The sequence below is a fragment of the Mastigoproctus giganteus genome, chromosome 4 (genome assembly GCF_048544385.1).
Source record: "Mastigoproctus giganteus isolate SK-2022 chromosome 4, ASM4854438v1, whole genome shotgun sequence".
Classification (NCBI taxonomy): Eukaryota; Metazoa; Arthropoda; class Arachnida; order Uropygi; family Thelyphonidae; genus Mastigoproctus; species Mastigoproctus giganteus.
In genome coordinates, this window is record NC_143578.1 from 218,797,612 (window position 1) to 218,821,438 (window position 23,827).

Below are 23,827 nucleotides of genomic sequence, written 5' to 3' on the forward strand. Positions count from 1 at the left end.
AACACCTACTATTAGACAGTATCCATTCATCTTCAGGACTGCTATCTCCAAATGGTACTAGAGTAGGCATACCCCTATGTCGTGTCCGTTGCATTGTTGCCTTAATAGCTGTCAGTGATGGCACCATGGATGCAAGAGCTGCCATTTGAGGATTAGCTGCCAGATATTTCAGTGTCTCCGTAAACAAGGTTGGAAGAGGCGTTACTTCTTCTTGTGATCGTAGCTTCAAGTCCGAAACCACTTGATCCACTTTATTCCGCCAGGCATCTGGTGGGTGATTATGCTTATTGTTGGCTTTCTTGATTCGACTATATACAGTTACTGCTCGTCCAGGACATTGACGATCTCTTGCACAACGCCAGTAAACTGTGCCCTCTTTTCCATCTCGTACTTTGTTGTATCTATGCCCTTCATATAGAAGGGCTATACCACCCCTTTGGGTGGCAACATACTGGCATTCCATGCTGGAGGGGAAAAAAAGAAAGAAAGAAAAATTTATTAAAAAATATATAGGCTACTTAAAAAAATTCTATATTCAATATGCATAAGCAATTTCCAAAAAATTCAATATACATCCAGCAAATTAATTTAGGAAGATTCAAGGTCTTTTTTTTCATAAATTTCATTATCAATTATCCACATTTGTTATACCCAACTGGTAGTATACAGATCACTACAATAATACAAATAATTCCTTCTAAACTATCAGCCTCCATTCACTATTTAACCCCACATTGTCCTATTTCTTATTAGATCTTTTAGCCGTAGTCAAAGACTATGCTCTAGTGGAAGGGTTCTTAATCTATAGATCACCATGCCATTTAGGATGGGCTGCTGCGATCTCTTTAATAAGCTGAAATTTCTGCTACATGAGCATATTTTTGCATCTGGTGTGATGGACTGAAGTATGCTGATTCAGCAACATTAATTTAACCTTGAATGAATAACAGGCTGTGAGTTTTCTACTATTACCAAAACATTTATTGTGTAAAACTACTACACTGATAAACTTTATTATTATTAATAATATTTCAATATTATTTTTTTTAAATTACTGAGTTTCTTAAGTGTTAGATATAATTTTAATAACATATTTAATTTGTAGACAACAGTAAACACCATTACAAAAATATCACTAATTCATAATGAAACCATGTGTTGTAAAGCTGACTTAATCTGGTTTCCAGCTAAAAAAAAAAAGGGTAAAAACAGTTGCTCTAAAGGATGCTTGACACCATAGATCCAACTTCTTTGCATATTCCACAGAAATAAAATTATGTGGGGAACAGGGAATAAGACTAAACTGAGGAATTTACTTGAAGAAAAAGTCACACAATGAAGATATAACAAACTTAACTGTGGGCAGCTCTATAAATCTGTGATTACTTAAAATCACAAATTCAATATAAGGTGTAAAAATTGATAACAGTATAAAAAAATATATTTCTACAACAACTCTTTCAGATTTTCGCAATTCTGAATGAGAAAAAGAGTACTCTGAAATGTTTACTTACATTACCTCTCGAAAGTATTTAAACGCTAGTAATTTTCAAAAACTGATTATTCAAGAAACAAAAGAAATTATTACACGTGGATCCACCTTGGACCTTAAAAAGAAGTTCTGATTTTTCTGTAAATCAATTTGACAAATTTATGTAGTACTCAAGTAATATTTTGCTGCACTTCTTTAGGCAGTAATCAACTAAACAATCAAACAGAAGGGTATCCTGATTAAGCTTTCCATATCATTCCAAAAGTGTTGCAGAGGATTCAGATCAGCACCCAGTGAATATCAAATGAAGTCCTTACAAGCCTAACATTAATATTAGTATCAGTAGTGGCAAATGATGCAGGAAAGCAAACTTATACAGTATCAGCTTAAAAAAAAAAAAAAAAAAAAAAAAAAATTACATTACACCTATCCATCCCCTCAATAGTTTGTCTAGTTCTTCCATGAATTTATTCAAGCTATCCACTTTCACAACAACAGATGGAAGTTTGTTCCAACAAGTATGAACCACTGGATAAAGGCAAGCTCCTGCATACCTATCCTGGAGCCATCTTTCCACAATTTGAATTTATGCACCCTCATGTGTGCAGTCTTGAGATGTTGCAAATTCCAGCATCTCAAGAGTAGGCACCTGTGGGGAGATCTGACTGAGGTGTTTAAAGCCTTGAATGGATTGAGTAAGCTGAATGTTAATAGCATTCTTTCAACTATTGAGACTACACACATGAGGGGCATAATTTCAAGCTGAGGAAGGATGGTTGCAGATTGATGTGCAACAGTTTGCCTTCAGACAGCGGGAGGTTAACTGTGGAAGAGGCTTCCATCTTTGTTGTAACTATAACTGCAGTCTTGTCTAGATGATTCTGCAATGCTTCTTTAACCAGTGACTCCATTACTTTCCCCAAACCAGAAGTTAATATAATGGGTCTGTAATCACAACACCCTTTGATCCCCCTTTGTGAACTAGGGATACATTTGCATTTCTCCAGTCCACAGGGGCCTTCCCCTGAATCCAAGGTTGCTCTCATAATTACGGTTATGGGTTTGCTTACTTCCTTTGCTGCCTCCTTTAATATAACTGGATAGATCTCATCCACCCCTAGGTGCCTTTCTTATGTTTAACTTCAACAATTTTTCCTCCATTTTGTTCTCAGTTATTAAAAAATCCTTTTGCTCCCTGTTAGAGTTGGTAAACATCATTGAATACCTCCTCATGTGCGAATGTAGATGCAAAATGCAGAATGATCATCTACAGTCACACCACTGATATCAAGTGAACCAATGTGATTCTTCCCCTTCCATCTAGAGTTTACATAAGTAAAGAAGTCTTTGCTGTTTTTCTTTGCATCCTTTGCCACAGATTTCTCGTAATCTGCCTTCGCCTGACTAACCTCCTTTGTGACTTGATAACAGACCAGTTTATATCTACCATAGGCTTCTGAGTCGTCTGATAATTTATATGCAACCATGTATTTTTCTATTCTGCCATGAGTTACATTAGTTCATCTGACATTCAATTAGGCCTAATTCTTGAACAGTATTTCTTAGTTGGCATGATAAGCCTAGTAGCACCCAAGATTAATTCTTGGAGTACATCCCATTTTGAATTAGCTGTTGGTAACATCATCAGTTGGGCCCACTGTATAAAATTTAAAAACTGTCTGAGACCACCACTGTTATCTTTACGAAAGCAAAACCCTTTCCTTTACCCCTGATGGTAGTTACATCTTTAAGTAAATCCCACATCAGTATACTATGATCACTGCTACAGATTCTTAATGCATGAATAATCACTGCTGATAATCAGATAAAGAGTATTACTCCCTCCGGTTGCCTCTCACACATTCCTTATATCTGTGTGTAAAAAATAATCATCCAATAAATCCACAAAAGACTTGCTAGTGTGCGAGTGACCAATCCACAAGTTCCAGGCAATATCTGGAAGGTTAAAATCACCCAATATAAGACATTCTGATTTACTCGCCCACTCTATTTCTCTGTACAGTTGTTCCTTGTACTCATCGGAGTCATTTGGCCAATAACACCTCCTACTCAAATTTTTGCTTTCCCAGTGCTAATGTCACAACAAACTGACACAACATTGCGTTGGCTACCTGTATCAACTGGATACACTAGCTTAGATTTTAAGTGTTTCTTAACTAACTGCATATGCCCTCCTCCCTTCCTACCTTATTTTAATTTGAGGAATACACATTGTACTCCCCAAATTCCAATTCTGCATTCCTTTTATCCACGTGGAACCACGTTTTTGATATCCCAACAATATCCACCTTTGATGTCTTGACCAGCACTTCAAATTCATCAATTTTATTTACTATACTCCTAGCATTGGTGTACATGCACCTGTTCTTACTCTTAGTTACCCTAACACATCCCATATACCCACCTATTTCACGATGACTGCCATCCATCCCTAAAACCCCCAACGAGCCCTGTCAATCAATTCGGCCCTGGAAAGATTGTGCAGGGCTCAAGGGGTAGAATTTTTTTCAGCCTGGTCTGTACTTGTTAACAGGAGAGACTGCTTCTACAGGGATGGGATACACTTAAATAGAAAGGGTGCAAGAATGTTTGCTGATGCTATCGAGGCAATGTTAGGTGGGTCGGAAAACTGCTAGATTGGGGGGATACAAGGACTAATAGATTAACAGTAGCCACTGGCAGAGGTGAAAGTGATTCTTGCACTGCTTCTATTGGAATGAGCCGCAGCCTGGAAAATAAGATGCAGGATATTTCAGAGACTGCTGGGAATCATTGGGGTACAAGTAAACACATGGGTTGTGTTAGGGTAGCTAAGAAAAAGAACAGGTGCATGTATACTTGTGTGTACACCAATGCTAGGAGTTTAGTAAATAAATTTGATGAATTTGAGGTATTGCTCAAAACATCAAAGGCAGATATTGTGGGGATTTCAGAGACGTGGTGTCACACAGATATAAGAAATGCAGAACTGGAATTTGGGGAGTACAATGTCTACAGAAAGGATAGACAGGATAGGAAGGGAGGAGGGGTTATGCTATTAGTTAAAAAACACATAAAATCCAAGGAAGTGAAGCCAGTCGACATCGCTGGACAGTGCAGTGTCGAGTCAGTTTGGTGTGACATAAGCATTGGGAGATCAAAATTGAGAGTAGGAGTGTGCTATAGGCCTAATGACTCTGATGAGTATAATAAGAAACTGTTCGGAGAAATAGAATGGGCCAGTATATCAGAGAGTCTTATAATGGGGGATTTTAATTTCCCAGATATTGACTGGAATTTGGGGGCTGGTCACTCACACAGTAGCAAGGCTTTTGTGGATTTATTGGATGATTGTTTTCTACATCAGCATGTTCGGGAGGCAACTAGAGGGAGTAATACTCTTGATTTGATTATCAGTAGTGATTCTTCATGCATTAAGAATCTGCAGATAAATGAACCACTTGGTGGCAGTGATCACAGTGTGCTGAAGTGGGAGTTACTCAAAGAGGTAACTACCATTAGGGGTAAAGGGAAGGGGTATTGCTTTCGTAAAGGCGACTACAATGGACTGAGACAGTATTTAAATTCTATACAGTGGCATCAACTGATGATATTGCCAACAGCAAATTCAAAATGGGAAGCATTCAAAGAACTTATCGTGGAAGCTACTAGGCTTTACATACCAACTAAGAAATATTGTTCAAGGTTTAGGCCTAAATGGTTGTCAGATGAACTAATGAGGCATATGGCAGAGAAGAAAAATGCATGGGATACATACAAATTAACACGTGACACGGACGCCTATGATAGATACAAGTTGATCTGTAACCAAGTTACAAAGGAGGTTAGGCAGGCGAAGGCAGATTACGAGAGATCCTTGGCAAGGGATGCGAAGAAAAACAGCAAAGAGTTCTTTACTTATGTAAACTCTAGAAGGAAGGGGATGAATCAGATTGGTCCACTTGAGATCGATGGGTCAACTGTTGATGACCCTGCTCGGGTAGCTAACAAACTAAATGAATATTTTGCATCGACATTCACACATGAGGAGTTATTCAGCGAGGGGAATGCCAGAGGTGTATTCAACTCTAGCAGTAAGCTAGAGAATCTTGTAATAACTGAGAGCAAAGTGGAGGAGAAATTGTTGAAGATAAACACAAGAAAGGCACCTGGGGTGGATGGGATCTATCCAGTTATATTAAAGGAGGCAGCAAAGGAGGTAAGCAAACCCTTAGCCATAATTATGAGAGCTTCCTTGGACTCAGGGGAGGTACCCATTGACTGGAGATGTGCAAATGTGACCCCAATTCACAAAGGGGGATCAAAGGCTGACACAAGTAATTATAGACCTGTGAGTTTAACTTCTGTTCCCGGAAAATTAATGGAGGCACTGGTGAAAGAAGCACTGCAGGATCATCTAGACAAGACTTCAGTTATAGCTAGGACACAGCATGGTTTTGTTAAGGGGAAGTCTTGCCTGACCAATTTGATTGGATACTATGATGCAGTCACAAAAGAACTGGATGCAGGGAATAACTTTGATATTATATACTTGGATCTTAGAAAGGCTTTTGATACTGTTGCACATGGAAGACTGCTGCACAAATTGGAGCAGTGTGGCATTGGAGGCAAGTTGCTGCTATGGATAAAGGGGTGGTTGAGGGGGAGAAGACAGAGAGTGGTAATCAATGGACACTGCTCATCGTGGACTAATGTTATTAGTGGAGTCCCTCAGGGTTCAGTATTGGGGCCTTTATTGTTTTCTGTATTTATAAATGATATTGATGATGGTATATCAGGCTTAATGTCCAAGTTTGCAGACGATACGAAGGTTGGCAGGGTTGTCAAGGACACTACTGACACTATGCTGCTGCAACAGGATTTGGAAAGGTTGAGCAGATGGGCTTCGAGGTGGCAAATGAAGTTTAACATTGACAAATGTAAAGTACTACATATGGGAAACAGCAACCCCAGAGCAACGTATCAACTCTGTGGTACTACACTGACAGTGGTAGAGAATGAAAGGGACCTGGGGGTGGTGGTGCAGGCAGATATGAAGTTCTCTGAGCAGTGCAGACGAGCTGCAAGAGTAGCTCATGGTGTATTGTCAATAATATATAGGAATTTTTCTAGCAGGGATAAGGAGGTGATTATTCCCTTGTATAAGGCAATGGTCAGGCCACACCTAGAATACTGTATACAGGCCTGGAGGCCTCATTTCAGGAAGGATGTAGAGCTGCTGGAACGAGTACAGAGAAGGGCAACTAGATTGGTGAATGGGACAAAGGGGTTCTCTTACGAAGAAAGGCTTAAGTTTTGCAAATTACAGTGTCTGGAAACTAGGCACCAGCGGGGTGATCTGATAGAGGTGTACAAAGCCTTGAATGGTTTGAGCATGCTCAATGCTGATGGGATTCTTCCTCTAGCTCAGAAAAATCACCTGAGAGGGCATAAATTCAAATTGAGGAAAGACAGATGTAGGATAGATGTGCGGAAATTTGCCTTTAGCCAGCGGGTGGTTGGTGGGTGGAACAGACTTCCATCCCTTGTCGTGGAAGTTGATAGCCTAAATAAGTTTAAGGCTCAGCTGGACAGGTATTTCGAACGAACAGAGGGGTGAAGTGGAAGTGGTTATTTTTATTTATTTATGTTACTTTTTTTTTTTTTTTTTTTTTGGCTGATGCTGCATAAGCTTGCTTTCTTGCATCAAATGCCTCTACTAATGCTAATGCTAACACACCTCGCTCCAGGTCGCTACTTATTCTAATAGAAGTTGTGCAACAATCACCTTCACCTCTGTTTGCGGCTACTGTTAAACTATTAGTCCTTGTATCCCCCCAAGCTAGCAGTTTTCCGACCCACATAACAATGCCTTGACAGCTTCAGCAAATATTCTTTCATCCTTTCTACTTAAGTGTATCCCATCCCTGTAGAAGCAGTCTCTCCTATTAACAAGCACAGAGCACACTGAGAAAAATTCTACCCCCATGGGGCTTTCACAATCTCTCTAGGGCCGAACTGGCTGACATGTGCTCTCATCATGTGCTCCCTCCTATCGTGTCTGGGCAGAATTGCAAACTTTCAAATTTAACCCTAACTTGCAACTTTTTTTTTCAACATTGACCTATACTTGTAAAGTAAGTCTGCAGATTTTCTACACTTAATGTAATTAGTGCCAACGTGTAACGATATCACCATTTGTGCCCTTAAAACATGCACTGACCAGCTGATGATATATGCTCTACAATATCAACTTTTGCCTTTGGGAGACATACCCAAGCCTTATTCCCCTATCTTTTTTTGCACAATATATTTTCTGTTTCCTCGACAATAGTGTCACCAACAACAACTAGTTTAGCATTAGCAAAGGCACATGATGCAAAAAAACAAGCTTATATAGCATCAGCCGAATAAAAAAAATAAAAAACTTTATTTCACCGATCCACTGGCTCCAAATGTTTGTCAAGTTCTGCCTTGAATCTATTTAAGCTGTCAACTTCTACGACGATAGATGGAAGTTTGTTCCAGCAACCAACCAACCCTGGCTAAGGGCAAACTTCTGCACATCTATCCTACAACAGTCTTTCCTCAATTTGAATTTATGTCTCTCAGGTGATTATTCTGAGCAAAAGGAAGAATCCCATCAGCATTGAGCATGCTAAAACCATTCAAGGATTTATACATCTCAATCAGATCACCTTGCAGGTGCCTAGTCTCCAGACACTATAATGTGTAAAACTTAAACCTTTCTTCATAAGAGCAACCCTTTGTTCCATTCACTAATCTTGTTGACCTTCTTTGTACTCGTTCCAACAGCTCTACATTCTTCTTAAAATGAGACCTCCAGACCTGCATACAGTACTCAAGGTGTGGCCTGACCATTGCCTTATACAAGGGGATAATCACCTCCTTATCCCTGCTAGAAAAATTCCTGTATATCATTGACAAGACACCATGAGCTACTCTTGCAGCCCGTCTGCACTGCTCAGAAAACTTCATATCTGCCTGCACAATTACCCCCCCCCCAGGTCCTTTTCATTCTCTACCACTGTCAGTGCAGTACCACAGAGTTGATACGTTACTCTCGAGTTACTGCTTCCCATCTGTAATACTTTACATTTGTCAATGTTAAACTTCATTTGCCACCTCTCAGCCCATCTGCTCAACTTTTCTAGATCCTGTTGCAGAGTGTACTGTCATTAGTGTCATTAACAACCCTGCCAACCTTCGTATTGTCTGCAAACTTGGACATTAAGCCTGATATACCATCATCAATATCATTTATAAATACAGAAAACAACAATGGACCCAACACTGAACCCTGAGGGACTCCATTAATAACATTAGTCCACAAAGAGCAGTTTCCATTGATTACCACTCTGTCTTTTCCCACTCAACCATCCCTTTATCCATAGCAGCAATTTGTCTCCAATGCCACACTGCTCCAATTTGTGCAGCAGTCTTCCATGGGCAACAGTATCAAAGGCCTTTCTAAGATCCAAATATATGATATCAAAGTTATTCTTTGCATCCAGTTCCTTTGTGACTACATCATAGTATCCAATTAAATTAGTCAGACAAGACTTCCCCTTAATAAACCCTTGCTGTGTCCGAGCTATAACCGAAGTCTTGTCTAGATGATCCTGCAACGCTTCTTTAACCAGTGCCTCCATTAATTTCCCTGGAACAGAAGTTAAACTAATAGGTCTGTAATTACCTGTGTCTCCCTTTGATCCTCCTTTGTGGATTGGGGTCACATTAGTTCCTGTGGACCAGTGCATTCTGCCTTGAGAATTGCCGCTTTGTTTCCTGATGATCAAGTATAAGCTCTGGCATTTATGATGGCATCCACATTATGATGGGCCCCCAATTTAAATCATTCAAGGGCATCCACCCTGTTCTTCAAGCTTTCGTAAAGGCCCATAACAAGCTGAGTTAGCACTTAACTTCCTCACACTCCTTACATACAGCACTCAGAAAGATATCCACCTTGGCAATATCATGCCCTGTTCCTGATAGCTTCATAAACATCAAACACAAGCAGTACATTTCAGAAAGCTGAAATTCAAAAGACAACCACCCCCCCCACCTCAGTTCTCACCTAAACCACAGCACTCCCACTATCTTAAGCCTTTTGCTTTGCTGCTCTGATCTGAGGCATGATTTCAATTCAATTTCAATACAACTAAGAATACTACACTAAACTTAATTTCCAAACCAATAACACTATATGCATATTTTAGTATCGAGCTTGCGGTATATGCATTTTGTATCTCCTACCAAGTTTACATTATATGAATTCTGTATCTCCTACCAAGTTTACATTATATGAATTCTGTACCTCCTATCAAGTTTAAGTTGTATGTATTAATCTATAACATTATGTTTGTAAATTCTAAGTAGTTATAATAGGTAATAAATTTAACTATCTATTGCCAACCTATATGATTCAAACTCTTGCGCGAGCTATTTGCGATAATATATCAACACCAAATCACCGATTCTAAAAGCTCTACAAATTTTAATATCGTACATTATGGACTCTGTGATAAAGTTCAATTATTAAAGCAAGTAAGTAGTGCTATAAATTATAGTTTGTAATCCTCTGCTGATACTGACTACACTGCTACAAGCTAGGTAGAATATTCCATTATCTGCTATATCAACTGCAGTTTTGGTTTTTTATGCAATTACAAAGACTTAGTAAAGAATAAATAAATCAAATTAATCGGAAAATCACAAAAAAAAACACTACACTACTAAATTTAAATCAAAAGTTAGACAAAAATAATAATTTCAAATCAATAAATAAAATTCCACTGTGGCTTGTGAAACACATGTAGGCTCCCTAGCCATGGCAGAACCTTGCTAATAAAAGTCTTTTGGTTCCTGTTTATGGTGCTTTTGATGGCTTCCTTTACTTCATCATCCATGAGGAATTAACCAGATCATTTTTAACTCTGACAAAAATGTCAAAATCAGAGATGATAGTTGCAGGCAGACCCACAACTAATATCCACTCGCTGCCCACATCAATTGTTGTGCACCAGTTTGCCCTAAAGACATTTTCCTTCTGTGAAAACTGCGAGCTTATCCTGAGTGAGATCATTCACCAGAGTTTTTCTTCCTTCATGGTAACAATTTGTCTGCTCATGTACTCATGGATCTGAGATATACAAGGTGGGTCTATTAAAAAACATGACTGTTGTAATAACATAAATATAATGAAATATTTTGTACCTTACAAGTTATCTTCAAAATAACTGCCTTGGGCTTGCACAGGCACTGTTCCATGTTTCTTTAAAGCACAAATGTTTCTAGACATCTTCTGTAAGCCCTTTTAACACATCAGTGTTATTCAGTCCATTAAATATCTTCAATGGGTTCCCTTAAGTACACTTCTCAGATTAGGAAAGAGAAAACAGTCATGAGGGATTTAGTCTGGCAAGCAGGGTGCATGTTTGCACATAGGGATTTGCTTTTTTGTCCAGAAACAAGCAAACAGAGAATGTGTTGTGTGCTGGAGCATCCAACCATCCTTCCACAATTCAGGTCTCTTCTTTCGAATTTTTTTCAAGCAGCCTTGTCAGAACTTCGAGGCAGTATATTTGATTTACAGTCCGATTTGGTGGGACTTATTATTCAGCCATAATAATACTTTTAATAACAAAGAAAACAAGCACTGTTTTAATTTTTTATTTTGACATTCTTGCTTTTTTTTTTTTTTTTTTTTTGTGTGAGGAATTGTTTTGTCTTCCATTGCGCTGACTGTCTTTTAGTTTCTGGAAGAGCCACCTTTCATCGCAACTAATTACAGTACAAAGCAAATCTAGATCATCTTTAATTTTTTTTCAAAACATCCAGTCTTTTCACTTTTTGTTTTTGATTCAAAATTTTTAGCACCATCTTGGCAAACACTTTTCTCATGACTAAATTTTAAATTTAAATTTGTCTGTTTCTTTGTCCATACGGAGTTCTTATGCCATTCCCAGAGAGGTTCTTTAATTTTGAGAAACTTGTCAATGTCACACAGACTCATATCAGGGGAGTATGGTGGCTGCACTATTTCCATCAGTTGCCTAAACGACAATCATTACTAATCAATATCCTTAGCTGGTCAACATTTTCATCAGTTTTCATGGAGACTGGAAGGCCTGGTCACTCATCGTCTTCCACATTCTATCTTCCTTCTAAAAATCTTTTATGTCATTCAAACACACAATCTCTCGACATAGTATTTCCCCCATAAAATTGACATAACTCATAACTTTGAGTTGGTGTTTTCTTTAGTTTTGTTAAAAATTTTAGGTTGATTCATTGTTTGATTCTTTTGTCCGTCATTTTTCCAGCAAACTGCAAAAACACAAGGTAATGAAAGCCTGTCTCACAGCAAAGCGAATGAATGTGACTTGTCAACCAAGGAAAGGTTCAAGGTCAACTGTTGTGCCTTTATGTCACAAGTGGTGCTTGGTGTACAGTGACTGTGCATGCAGTCCTGTTATTTAATAGCCAAAAAAAAGTTGCCCTCTTCTTAAAAAACTGAATGGCACTACTGCATTAGCTAGATTGCCAAAATGGCTGCCTTCTTGATAACACGTGCTGCAAATAGCTCCATGAATTTTGATAGTTTTCATTTGCCTAAAATAGTGCCATCTTTTGGATTTGTGTTATACAAGGGTTTATAAGGAAGAGAAACCCAGTGGTGATCAGTTTCTTGTTTTATTAGGCCTTTTTCGAGCATTTCAACTCATTCATATCCAACGCTAGTAACAATGTGTCGGCCCACCTTGCTCTAGAATTAAGAGAGTGTGGCAAATGCATATTTCTGTTGCTACCATTGTTGAATTGCATTATTGACTGAGGTGGATGAACCGCTGTGTGAATACAATCATTACTGAAAGTCACTTGCTGCTTAAGCCTCCTTTAACGAGCGTTACTTGGTCGTACTATGCCACCTCCGGCAGTAGTTGCCTTCCCCCAACCACCTGCATCTCACTGCACTCTGTGCCAAAAACTTGCAATAACTAAATTATCGTGACTTTATTGCTTTCCCCCTGCCATAAACTTACAATGGTTGAGCACCAACTTGCTTCCTGTTGGATAAACTGTAAAACAAACCTCTCCAATTCTCTCAGCACTCTCGAAAACCATAAATAAAATTAGACCCATCCCTCTGAGGGCACTTTTTCTCTTGGGGGGGGTTCCCCTTCCCACATGATCTGTGGGGGTCAGCCCAAAACTTTGCCAGCCTGTTGATAAGCACCATATATAACGCCACAGACTTATGGTTGGCATCTTTCAACGTCAAATTTCACTGCTCTCAAAACACTAGGGTAAAAACTTCTATCCGAACTGCTCTCGGTAATCGGAAATTCTGTGCCCTGTGTGGAAACTATCATCTATATTGACAATGAGTGAAAAACAGACTGAAATCACACCCGAGCCAAATCAGTGACAGCAGCCCGACCAGGAGAATAATACCAACAACATGGAAGATACACCAATTCTTCAGAAAAAAAGGAACAAGAAAATGACAGTTCCGAAGTCCAATAGAGAGACTAGGAGCCAAACTGGGCTGAGGGATGCACAAGATGGAAACAATATGCAACCCTACCAAAGTGAGGACTCAAAACAACATGACAAAGTCCTGGACGCGACTCTCCCTGAGGGCACTGTCCTGGAAAAGTAACTGATACTGAGAACTGCACTGGAAAATTTATTCAAAGACCAAACAAACAGGGTCACAACCAGCCTCAGGGGACACAGTGTCCCTCTAGACAAAACTGGAGACCATCCTCCTCCAAGCTGACCTGGCAAAGGAAAAGGTGTTGGCAAAACTAGAGGCGTACTTAGAATGTGGGGTGAATCAAATACCACAGTGTGCTCCCACATATGTACAAGTGCTGAGGAATTCAAATAACAAAGAGTCAACCCCAAAGGCCCTGCAACCTAGAAAGCAACCGCTGCTTAGAACACCAAACCTTGTGGTCCTCAGACCAGCAGAGATAGAAGGAACACAAAAAGTGAAGATTTTAAAACCACCCATAATGAATAAACTGAAGGATGATTTAAAGACAACAAAGATAAAAGCGATTCGAAAGATGAGAAATGTAGGGGTTATAATAGAAACAGAGTCAAGGGAGGATATTAAGAATATCATGGAAAACCCTAAGGTAGCCATGCTGGGTATCACTGCCAAGCCACCCAAGAGAAGAGGGCCATCAATCTTAATTTTTGATTTCAACAAAGATGTGACACTCATCCAACTTGTGGAGGAAGCTGTAACACGTAACTTATAATGGATAAATCAAGATGTGACAAATCTTGAGCAACCAAGATATTCAACAGAGAAAGTCCAGAGAAGACAACTGGATAGCTGAACTGGCTCCTGCTACTTGGCAGATTCTAAAACATCAGACGAGGTTCTATATTGAGTGAGGTAGCCACAGGGTCAAGAGCATGTGGCCGTGCTAAAATGCTATAAATGCTGCAGGTATGGCCACACTTCCCATGAACTCAGAACACATCAACTAGCAGAAACCGCTCTAGCAAAGGGCATGATTACAACAGTTGTCCAAACAAGGAGAAAGAACTGGTTTGTGCAAATTGTAAATCCTTCAAGCTTGAACACACCCATTCTATCAGGGACCCAAAATGCCTGACAAACAACAAGATAAAGAGTTTATACCAAATAAGGACTGATTATGGCGATGCAATCTAAAAAGTTCAATACAACCAAGCTGTTAATACTACAATAAAACACAACCACGCCAGAACAGTGTCTGAACAATACAGAAAAATAGTTATATTTGAAACAGCTATGCCTTCGTAATCGCCATGCTAGTGCTCCTGATCTAAAATTGGACTTTGAGATGGCCTCTGGTGTTGAAACAACTGCACCAACTATCCAAAAACGGCTTTTGGAATGTGGCCTGCATGCCTATCGGTCCAAGAATAAGCCTTTGTTGATCCAACAAATGAGGAAGAAGCGACTTGCTTGGGCTAAAATTGCATGTTTCATGGGCAATGGGACACCATCATCTTTTCTGACGAATCGAAATTCAACCTGCATGGCTCGGATGGAAAGAGATATGTCAGAAGAAGTTCCCCGCCGGTCAGATAGTCTGGGGATGCATAACAAGCAAAGGTGTGGGGCAAATTAAATTTATTAACAGAACGGTGAATGTAGAAACCTACACTGCTACCTTGGAGGAGTGCCTGAAACCTGTTATTAGGGATCACCACACAGACATCAAAAATTGCATTTTGAACAGCAGGTAAGACCAAGTTGCTCCAAGAGTCTGACACTGGAAGAACACATACTTCTGGTCTCTCCAAAACATCCAAGTGTAATTTATGTCGAAAGCTTCAGGAGAGACAAAAAACGACCAATCCAAATCCAGCATTCGCTCAACTGCACCCACTAAAAGATCTATCCCGGAAGAATTTACTCCCTCACCTACTGTTAGGCTAACCACCTAAAGGATCTAAGGACAGCTGTCCTAGACCTTATACCAAGGTGGTTGGCTTAATAAAAATGGCTCAAGGAGAATTTCCCTTCTGAGAAGATCACTGACATAGAATTGGGCACTGTCCAGTGTGAGATATTGAAGTGTGTAAATGGTACCCCTCAAGGAAAACCTCTGCCACTTTTTTTGTTGTTGTTGGGTTTTTTTTTGGCACAAGAGCTACTTTGGCCATATTGTGCCCTACCACTTATAAAAAATTGACTCACTAGAGGTGCCATTCTGTACCTGTGTGGCAATGAATAAACAGGGTCTCAAGGGCACAAGGCAGACGGTGGTCAAAACCAAAGACCTTCCAAAATCAAGGTTGCCTTCAAGACCAAGGACATTTAAACTGAGGATCCCAATGTCCTGTTAAGAAGGCTACAAGCCTATAATAATCAGCTTAACACTGACTGCTGAATGGTCATCTTCAAAACTGCTGACCCCCATGCAGTCAGGTGGATTTTTCAAATGGACAATCTGCCACTGCTTAAAGGAGGCCAGATTCTCTGCTTATACTGTTTTCAATGAAGGGATCTTTAAGATCCTTCATGATATACTCAAAAAAATGACCCAATCCAGATCAGCTGACTCTGACAAGGAGTTCAACAAACAAATCAGTATTACTAACACCTCAATGGAGGAAGTCAAATCTTCCTCTGATCACTCCCTTGTTACTCTAGGAGCTAATCCTGGCTCTCTGTTAGACCCAATACAAGTAGCTGCAACCAGTTCCATGGGAACTGGTTGAGGAAGCCTCTGTTTTTGAGGCCACTCCCAGGGTACCCAGGTAACTGGCACTTTTCTCTTTTTGCCTAGCCCCCACCTATGGAACTTAGGTGGGGGCTAGGCAAAGGTTTTACAGATCAATGTCCACCACTGCAGAGCTGCTACAGCTGTTCTCTGCCATAGCCTGGTCATGGAGGATATAGAACTGGCTCCAATACAGGAACCCTGGACCTAGTAAGATAATAGGTTTATATAGTGCTGGTAAACTTTACTATGTTCAATTTAGCGATGCTCCTAGATTCTGTATTTTAATGTTTAAGGGATTACACGCCCTTCCCGACAGGATTTCAATCCAGAGACACCGTTATGGTGAAACCCTTTCTGTCAGTGGGGAGTGGTGTGATGGACCTATTTTCCCAACGATGATCGAGCAGTCTACCCCTGCAGGAGGTCATAAATTTAGTTAATCACTGAAAATTACAGGGTGAAAGACTTATTATTAGCTGTGGTGCTAATGCACATCACTCTGTATTGGGCAGTAGTAACTGCAACCAAACAGGCAATGATCTAATGGAATATCTAGCTTGTATGAAACTAAATATTCTCAACCGAGGCAATGAATCCACTTTTGTTACTTCTAACAGAAGTGAGGTCATTAATCTCACATTATGTACTACTAATATGCAGCATGCTATTAAAAATATATTATATGTCACTTAAACCTTCATTATTGGATCAGACACTCCATTTCTCACTCTCCATTAAGAGAGCAAAGGGAGTTTAGGAATAGAAAACTTTGGGCTTCTATTAAGAGGTGACTTTTCTAAGTTTTCCTCAGCACTCAATATCGACTGGCTGTTTACCAGTTGCACCATCCTCACCACCACAAATGTCCTGATAAATTTGCTTCCCAACCAAGGCTGGTTCCTTGGTTGGTTGGTAGAAGAATGAGATTAGCGGTCTTAGAGCTATACTAGATAGCTGCTTAAAGTGCCAGCTGATGCTGGCGTTGCCTCCAAAATAGCAAACTACACATAGCATTTCTAATGTCAGATCGTTTCAAACTAGAAGGGATATTTATAATGTTTTATTTGATACCACGAGCAACTCACCTTTTCTATTCTCAGTTTCAAGGTGGATGTATTGCGCATTTATGAATACAGTTCATTGTGAGTGGAAAGAAAAAAACGATGACAGTGGATTCATCCAGCAAATTCAAATAGGTTAAAACAGAACAGTTTTATATTATGTTTGAAACACACAGGAAGTTTTGTATTTTAAAGAATGTCAGTACAGAGTTTTGATTGACTTTTAATGTTAATTTGTGAAAAAACTGCAAAATTTGATACCGTGAAGTGGAAATCAATACAAATTACTGTTTCACTGAAATAGATGTTAGTGCTTATGGACGCAATTCTGATTTGAACATGTTTGAAAATTCAAATTTTGGAAGAAGATTGCTAATGAAACAACTTAATTTGCCATTAAATAGAGTGGTACAAATGAGCTGGCAATGCCATTTGTTTTTGTAAGGGACAAGGCATTTGGACTGACTGAAATTTAATACGAGCATACCCATCAAAAAATTTGAGCAGTGAGCAAAGAATTTTCAATTATTGATCAACTCAAGCAAGGCGACTTGTAGAATACATATTTGGAATACTGAGCAATAAGTTGAGCATTTTTCACTCTAGCATATTACTGAATCCTCATTCTCCTATCGATGTAATAAAAAATTGCTGCATATTGCATAATTTTGTGAGAAGAAGGGATGGACATGTTGTTGAAGACACATTAAATTGTGAGATGGAAGAGGGAATGGAAATGACAGCAGTTGGAGGACAGTCTTCAGGTGTGTGAATAAGGGATTCTTTTTCTACGTATTTCAACGGTCGGCACTCTTTCACAGAAAAATTCTAAAATATAATTAGAATAAAATTTATCATATTTTTTAAAATAAATTAGTATTTAGTAGAAAATTAAAATTCTGAAAAATAAGAAACTATGCAGAACAAATAAGAATTAAATGTATCTGGCAATCAAAAGATTTTTTAAATTATTTAATACTTTCCCTCACATAATAAATTTCATTAAAACCCTTCATTGGTCCTCTGGGATAATTTTTACCCAGTTTAAGTTTCAACTAAAATAATTTTTGAAATGTGAATTTTAAAAAAACCGCAATATTTTCTAATACAAAGAATACTATGACTAACAGATTGTTCACAAAATGTTATTTGCATTGTTACAAAATATTTCAATATTTCCTTGGTGTGGATTTGATGTTATCATAAAGTTTCAAGGGAGAAATTCTTTTTCGAGTACACAAGCCAAAAAAATTCACCATCCAGTGTCATATGCTGTTACGAAGTCAGAATTTCCTCTTTCTGAAATGCTGTTTCCCTTGTTTGTAAAATTATTTTATTTCTACCTGCTATTCTTATTCAGAGATTAGGGTATTTGTAAGACTTTGTGACTCACAGAATTACTTTTGGTAACATAAAGAGTAACTTCCTGTTTGATTTTACTGCAATTTTACTCAAAATAAAATACCTATTGTCACTGTCTTCACACCAGTTGACATCATTTCCAGATGGAATATTCACAAGTACTTTCCATCCATTTGAAGCAGAAAACATTCTCTACTACCCACACTGTAATGGATTACTTTCCACGTAATAAAGGATTACTATTGTTTGATTTTACGAACGTTCATACGAAGTTCCTTTGACACGACTTTTCGAAGTGTATAGCGCAATAATCAATAGCAATATTTTCTTGAAATTTCGTTAGAAGATCAAATATATGTTCAGAAAACATACTGTTCTGATAATGTTCCCTAAAAACAATTACAATAAAGTGCACTTTTCTTTTATCAAATGCGCATTGTAGTGTTATCAGTTTTACACCAGTTAAATGCAATACACATTGAGGAAAGGATGTATGATCTTTTCATTTTTCAAAAAACAATCCGTTGCATTTCTTTCAGTTATATTTTGTTATGCCAAGAAACAATTGCAGGGGTATCAAATGAAAAATGTGGTTGATAACCCTTTCTGAAAATTAGAAGAAATGGCCATTAAATATTCAAAACCTTATGGGAATAACACTCTTCACTGTTCAATAAAATTTCATGATTTGCATTAAACATGGCCAAATTTTCATCAACAATGGTATGTACTATGGTTATCCATCAACCTTGTGCAGCAAAGAATCAAAAATTGGCATTTGTGACATGAATCATGGTGATTTATGAATTATGATTTGTAAGTTGCTAAAAGAAAATAACAGAATCACATGGCACATGCCAAGTGATTCTGACTCATAATTGGAGAATGAAGCAAGTTTTAGCAGAGTTCATGCTGCAAGTTCTCACTCCAAAACAAAAAGAGCATCACTACTTGATATCTCGGAAACTCCTTCATTAAAACTTTCTGCCTAGCGTCATTTCAGATGGAAAGGATAAGTTTATTTTACAAAGGCACAGCCAAGTCAGAACAGGGAGTGCAGTAACATATGCATTTGTACTGACATGGATCAGCCTGCATGAATGATAAATATCAAAATGCAAATTCCTCTGACTTAAGTGGTCATGGACAAACCAATGTCAATCATCACCACTAACAAATCCCATCATTATCTCAATCAAAGAAAGCAGTGTATGGCAACTACACGTTTGTGTAGCTGCAGTGTGAAATATGAAATAAAAACAGTAAGAACCCTGATTTTAAGTCACTGGATACCACTAATAATATCAGACAAAGAAGGAAAATGACCATTTATAACCACCCTGTTTTCTGCCACTTATTAACATAACTTATGCATAACAAAATAATATATGAAAGAAACAAAGGAAGATCACATATACTTAGGCATGCAGTCTAAATATAATCTTATATGAAACCATTCATAAGAGCAAAATATTCAAACAATAAATTTAAATTAATGATTTCAGATACATATAATAAGCATAAGAATTGCACATAGTAAAATCTCACTATTTCAGAGAAATAGAGGGAATGAATATTCAAACTTAGAGAAAAGGGATAAGCAGGGATAAGCAGGTGATTATTCCCTTGTATAAGGCAATGGTTAGGCCACATCTTGAGTACTGTATACAGGTCTGGAGGCCTCATTTCAAGAAGGATGTAGAGCTGCTGGAACGGGTACAGAGAAGGGCAACAAGATTAGTGAATGGAACAAAGGGTTGCTCTTACGAAGAAAGGCTTAAGTTTTGCAAATTACAGAGTCTGGAGACTAGGCACCGGCGAGGTGATCTGATAGAGGAGTATAAGGCTTTGAATGGTTTGAGCATGCTCAATGCCAATGGGATTCTTCATCTTGCTCAGAATAATCACCTCAGAGGGCATAAATTCAAATTGAGGAAGGACGGATGTCGGATAGATGTGCGGAAATTTGCCTTTGGCCAGCGGGTGGTTGGTTGGTGGAACCGACTTCCATCACTTGTTGTTGAAGTTGATAGCCTAAACAAATTTAAAGCTCAACTGGACAGGTATTTCGAACGAACGGAGGGGTGAAATGGGAGTGGTTTTTTTTTTTTTTTGGCTGATGCTGAATAAGCTTGCTTTCCTGCATCATATGCCTCTACTAATGCTAATGCTAAAAGTCTAAATTACAGAATAAAATTATTTTTATATTTTCAAGTTGCACTTCAAAAACAGCAATATTCACAGACCAGGAAATATGTTAATTTGGGTGGCATTCATTCACAAATATAATGAAAACAACAAGAAAATATTTATATTCAAAACAAAATTGTACAAACAGTTCATATCAAGCAGAACACAAATAATGATTTTTTAAACACAAACTTTAACTAATATTTAAAATTGTGATAACTATAAATTTAATTAACTAATTAAACTTTGATAGACTGGGAAGGGACTGTCTGCAGCTGCAGAGATTTTCACCTTAATCGCAATTTTTTTTTTTTTTACAAAATTGGTAATTTTCTGTTGAATAGAGGTCCTATTTTACTGCCCTTTCATAACACCATTCTTCATTTCTCTTGAGGTTAAAAATATTTTTAAAACTCTTCATCAAAATTAGCAAATTTAGAAGTATCAAGGAGACTTCTACCTTCATTTTAATTTTTTATTCTTTTTCTTCACTTCCAACTTTACTTACAGATTCAATCCCTTTTGAACTGCTGCTGCCATTTCTTCTTCTTCCATCAACATATGATATCCAACCTCATCTTCAATTTCTTCTAGTTCTTACATCCCTTAATATTAACATTATTACTGTTATCCAACAGTAACAAAAAAAAAAAAAAACACACACACAGGCATATACACTTATTACTGTACACAAATTTACTTCAATCCAACTGGCAGCCCACTTGTTTAAAAGCACCTTTTATGTCAAAATTTTAAATATTGGTAACTGCCATTTCTCCTCTAGCATCTTTCTCATTGTTAAAAAAAAAAAAAAAAAAACTTTTCACCTGTTTCCTTTGATACAAATGTTTATAACAGAGTATAAGTCCCTCCACAAGCTGTATGAGGGCTGTAGTACTGGGAGATGAGAAAAGGCACTATATTGCCAATACTGAATATTAAAATTTCACCAGAAGGTTGACTAGGTGCACTATCGAACAATAAAAATACCTTAATGTTTTCATTTAATTTTGCCATTTAAATGAATTTAATTCATTTACAAAGTGATTGTGAAAGTATTCCTAATCACTGTTGAAAGAAATCAAGTTTACAAAGTGATTGTGAAAGTATTCACAATCACTGTTGAAAAAAAGCCATGAATTAGGGTTGAATTTGAAAGTGTCTGCAATTCTGCCCAGACACGATAGGAGGGAGTATATGATGAAAGCCTTGTCAATCAATTCGGCCCTGGAAAGATTGTGCAAGGCTCAAGGGGTAGAATTTTTTTCAGCCTGGTCTGTACTTGTTAACAGAAGGGACTGCTTCTACAGGGATGTGATACACTTAAATAAAAAGGGTGCAAGAATATTTGCTGATGCTATCGAGGCAGTGTTAGGTGGGTCAGAAAACTGCTAGCTTGGGGGGATACAAGGACTAATAAATTAACAGTAGCCACTGGCAGAGGTGAAAGTGATTCTTGCACTGCTTCTATTGGAATGAGCAGAAGCCTGTAAAACAAGATGCAGCATATATCAGGGACTGCTAGGAGTCACTGCAGTACAAGTAAACACATGGGTGGTGTTAGGGTAGCTAAGAAAAAGAACCGCCATATCTCCGCCATGGACGGTCCCAAGCCCGGCTGCAAAAGGAGGAGGGTGGTCATCATGCCGAAATGACCAGAACCGGGAAACCGGGGAAACTAGGCAAGAAACCGCGTGAAATTCGGAACAAGCTCTTACAACAATGTTACCGCATCCGGGGTAGCCGATGCGCCAGCACTGGGGACCCAGGGTGCTGGTGTGAAGTGGACCACTGGCCACAGAACAAGCTCTTATAACAATGTTACTGCATCCGGGGTAGCCGATGCGCCAGCACTGGGGACCCAGGGTGCTGGTGTAAAGTGGACCACTGGCCACAGCAATAAGCTTACTATGCCGAAAAGGGCAATTAACATTGGCAAATGGAATGTTCGAACGGGGCACCACATTGGACAAAAGGAAATCATTGCCCAAGAACTACTTAGGTGCAAGGTATCAATCGCGGCATTATCCGAATTAAGGCTCACCGGGTCTGGAACGATGATCATCCAACCACCAGCACCTAACGAAGCAGTTATGCTATTCTACTCTGGTGGTGAGAAACGAGAAGCAGGAGTGGGCTTTATGGTCGATGTTCAGGCCACCAGTAGTGTGATCGCTTTCCAACCAATATCGGACCGCCTAGCAGTCCTTACTGTCAAGGGCACCATCAAGACCCATATTATCTCCACCTATGCACCGAGACTAGCCTGGACCCGACCAAGAATGACTTCTACAATCAACTCCAACATACGCTGGATTCAATTCCACAGACAGAAGTGATCATCCTCGCAGGGGACTTTAATGCCCACATTGGCGTGGACAGATCCCTAAAGAATGGCAGGGCACCAGGAGTGGACCAAGTCACCACAGAAGCAATCAAAGCCGGGGGAGATGTACTGCTTCGCCGACTACACTCACTCCTCAAAACCATCTGGTGCACTGAACAAATTCCGCTAACATGGAGGAAAGCCATTACGTACCGATCCACAAGAAAGGTGATAACCAGGATTGCAAGAACTACCATAGCATCAGCCTCCTTTCCATCATCGGAAAGGTCTTTATGAAGATCATCCAGTCAAGGCTGCAAAAACATCGCAAGCAAACCAGTCGAGAAGAACAGGTGGGATTTAGACCCAGGCGAGGATGCTGTGATCAAATCTTTGCCATCCGTCAGCTGATGGAGGAGAGGATCCGGTGTGGACAGCGAACCGTCATTGTTTTCATTGACTTTAAGTCTGCTTTCGACTGTGTCCATCGGCCTGCCTTATGGAAACTACTAGAGGTCGAACATGTACCTCGAAAAGTCATCACTCCTCCAAACTGCATACAACGGTTTAACCAGCCAGGTGCGCATCCAGAACGATTCATCTGAGGAATTTACCATCCAAACTGGAGTCCGCCAAGGGGATGTAGCCTCCCCGTTGCTTTTCGATATCGTGGTCGACGCCATTATGAGGCAAGAATTCAGAAACAGGCGGGGCATACAATATGACAAGGATCACTATATGACTGACCTGATGTTTGCCGATGATAGTGCTATCTTTGCTGGTAACGACTCTGAAGCCACTGACATCCTCTACGACATTGCCCACATTGCCCGGCCATACAGTTTGAAGATCAATGCTGATAAGACAAAGGCCCTGACAACAGATGGGTCGCAAGCCACCATCTATCTCGAAGGCGTCCAGATCGAGCAAGTGCAGGACTTTAAATACCTTGGGTTGCTGGTCCAGGAGAAGAAAGTTGCATCCACCATGGAAATCCACAGCAGAATTGGACAGGCGGCCACTGCGTTCGCCTCGCTCAAATGGTGTCTGTGGAAGAGGACCAACATTTCCTCAAAGACTAAAATCCGACTCTTCCGGACTTTGATCCTGCCCATTCTCCTTTACGGATCAG

The 23,827-nt window shown here is 39.2% G+C and overlaps 1 protein-coding gene across 1 annotated transcript in view; it reads right to left on the bottom strand.

The window, feature by feature from the left end:
• LOC150087411 (xaa-Pro aminopeptidase 1-like) overlaps nucleotides 1–23,827 on the bottom strand; it is a 532,432-nt gene that overhangs the window by 438,570 nt on the left and 70,035 nt on the right. Inside the window, exon 3 of the mRNA XM_090372051.1 lies at nucleotides 10–464. Coding sequence (XP_090228177.1) covers nucleotides 10–463 — 454 coding nt within the window. The 5' untranslated portion in view covers nucleotide 464. The remainder of the gene's footprint in view (nucleotides 1–9; nucleotides 465–23,827) is intronic.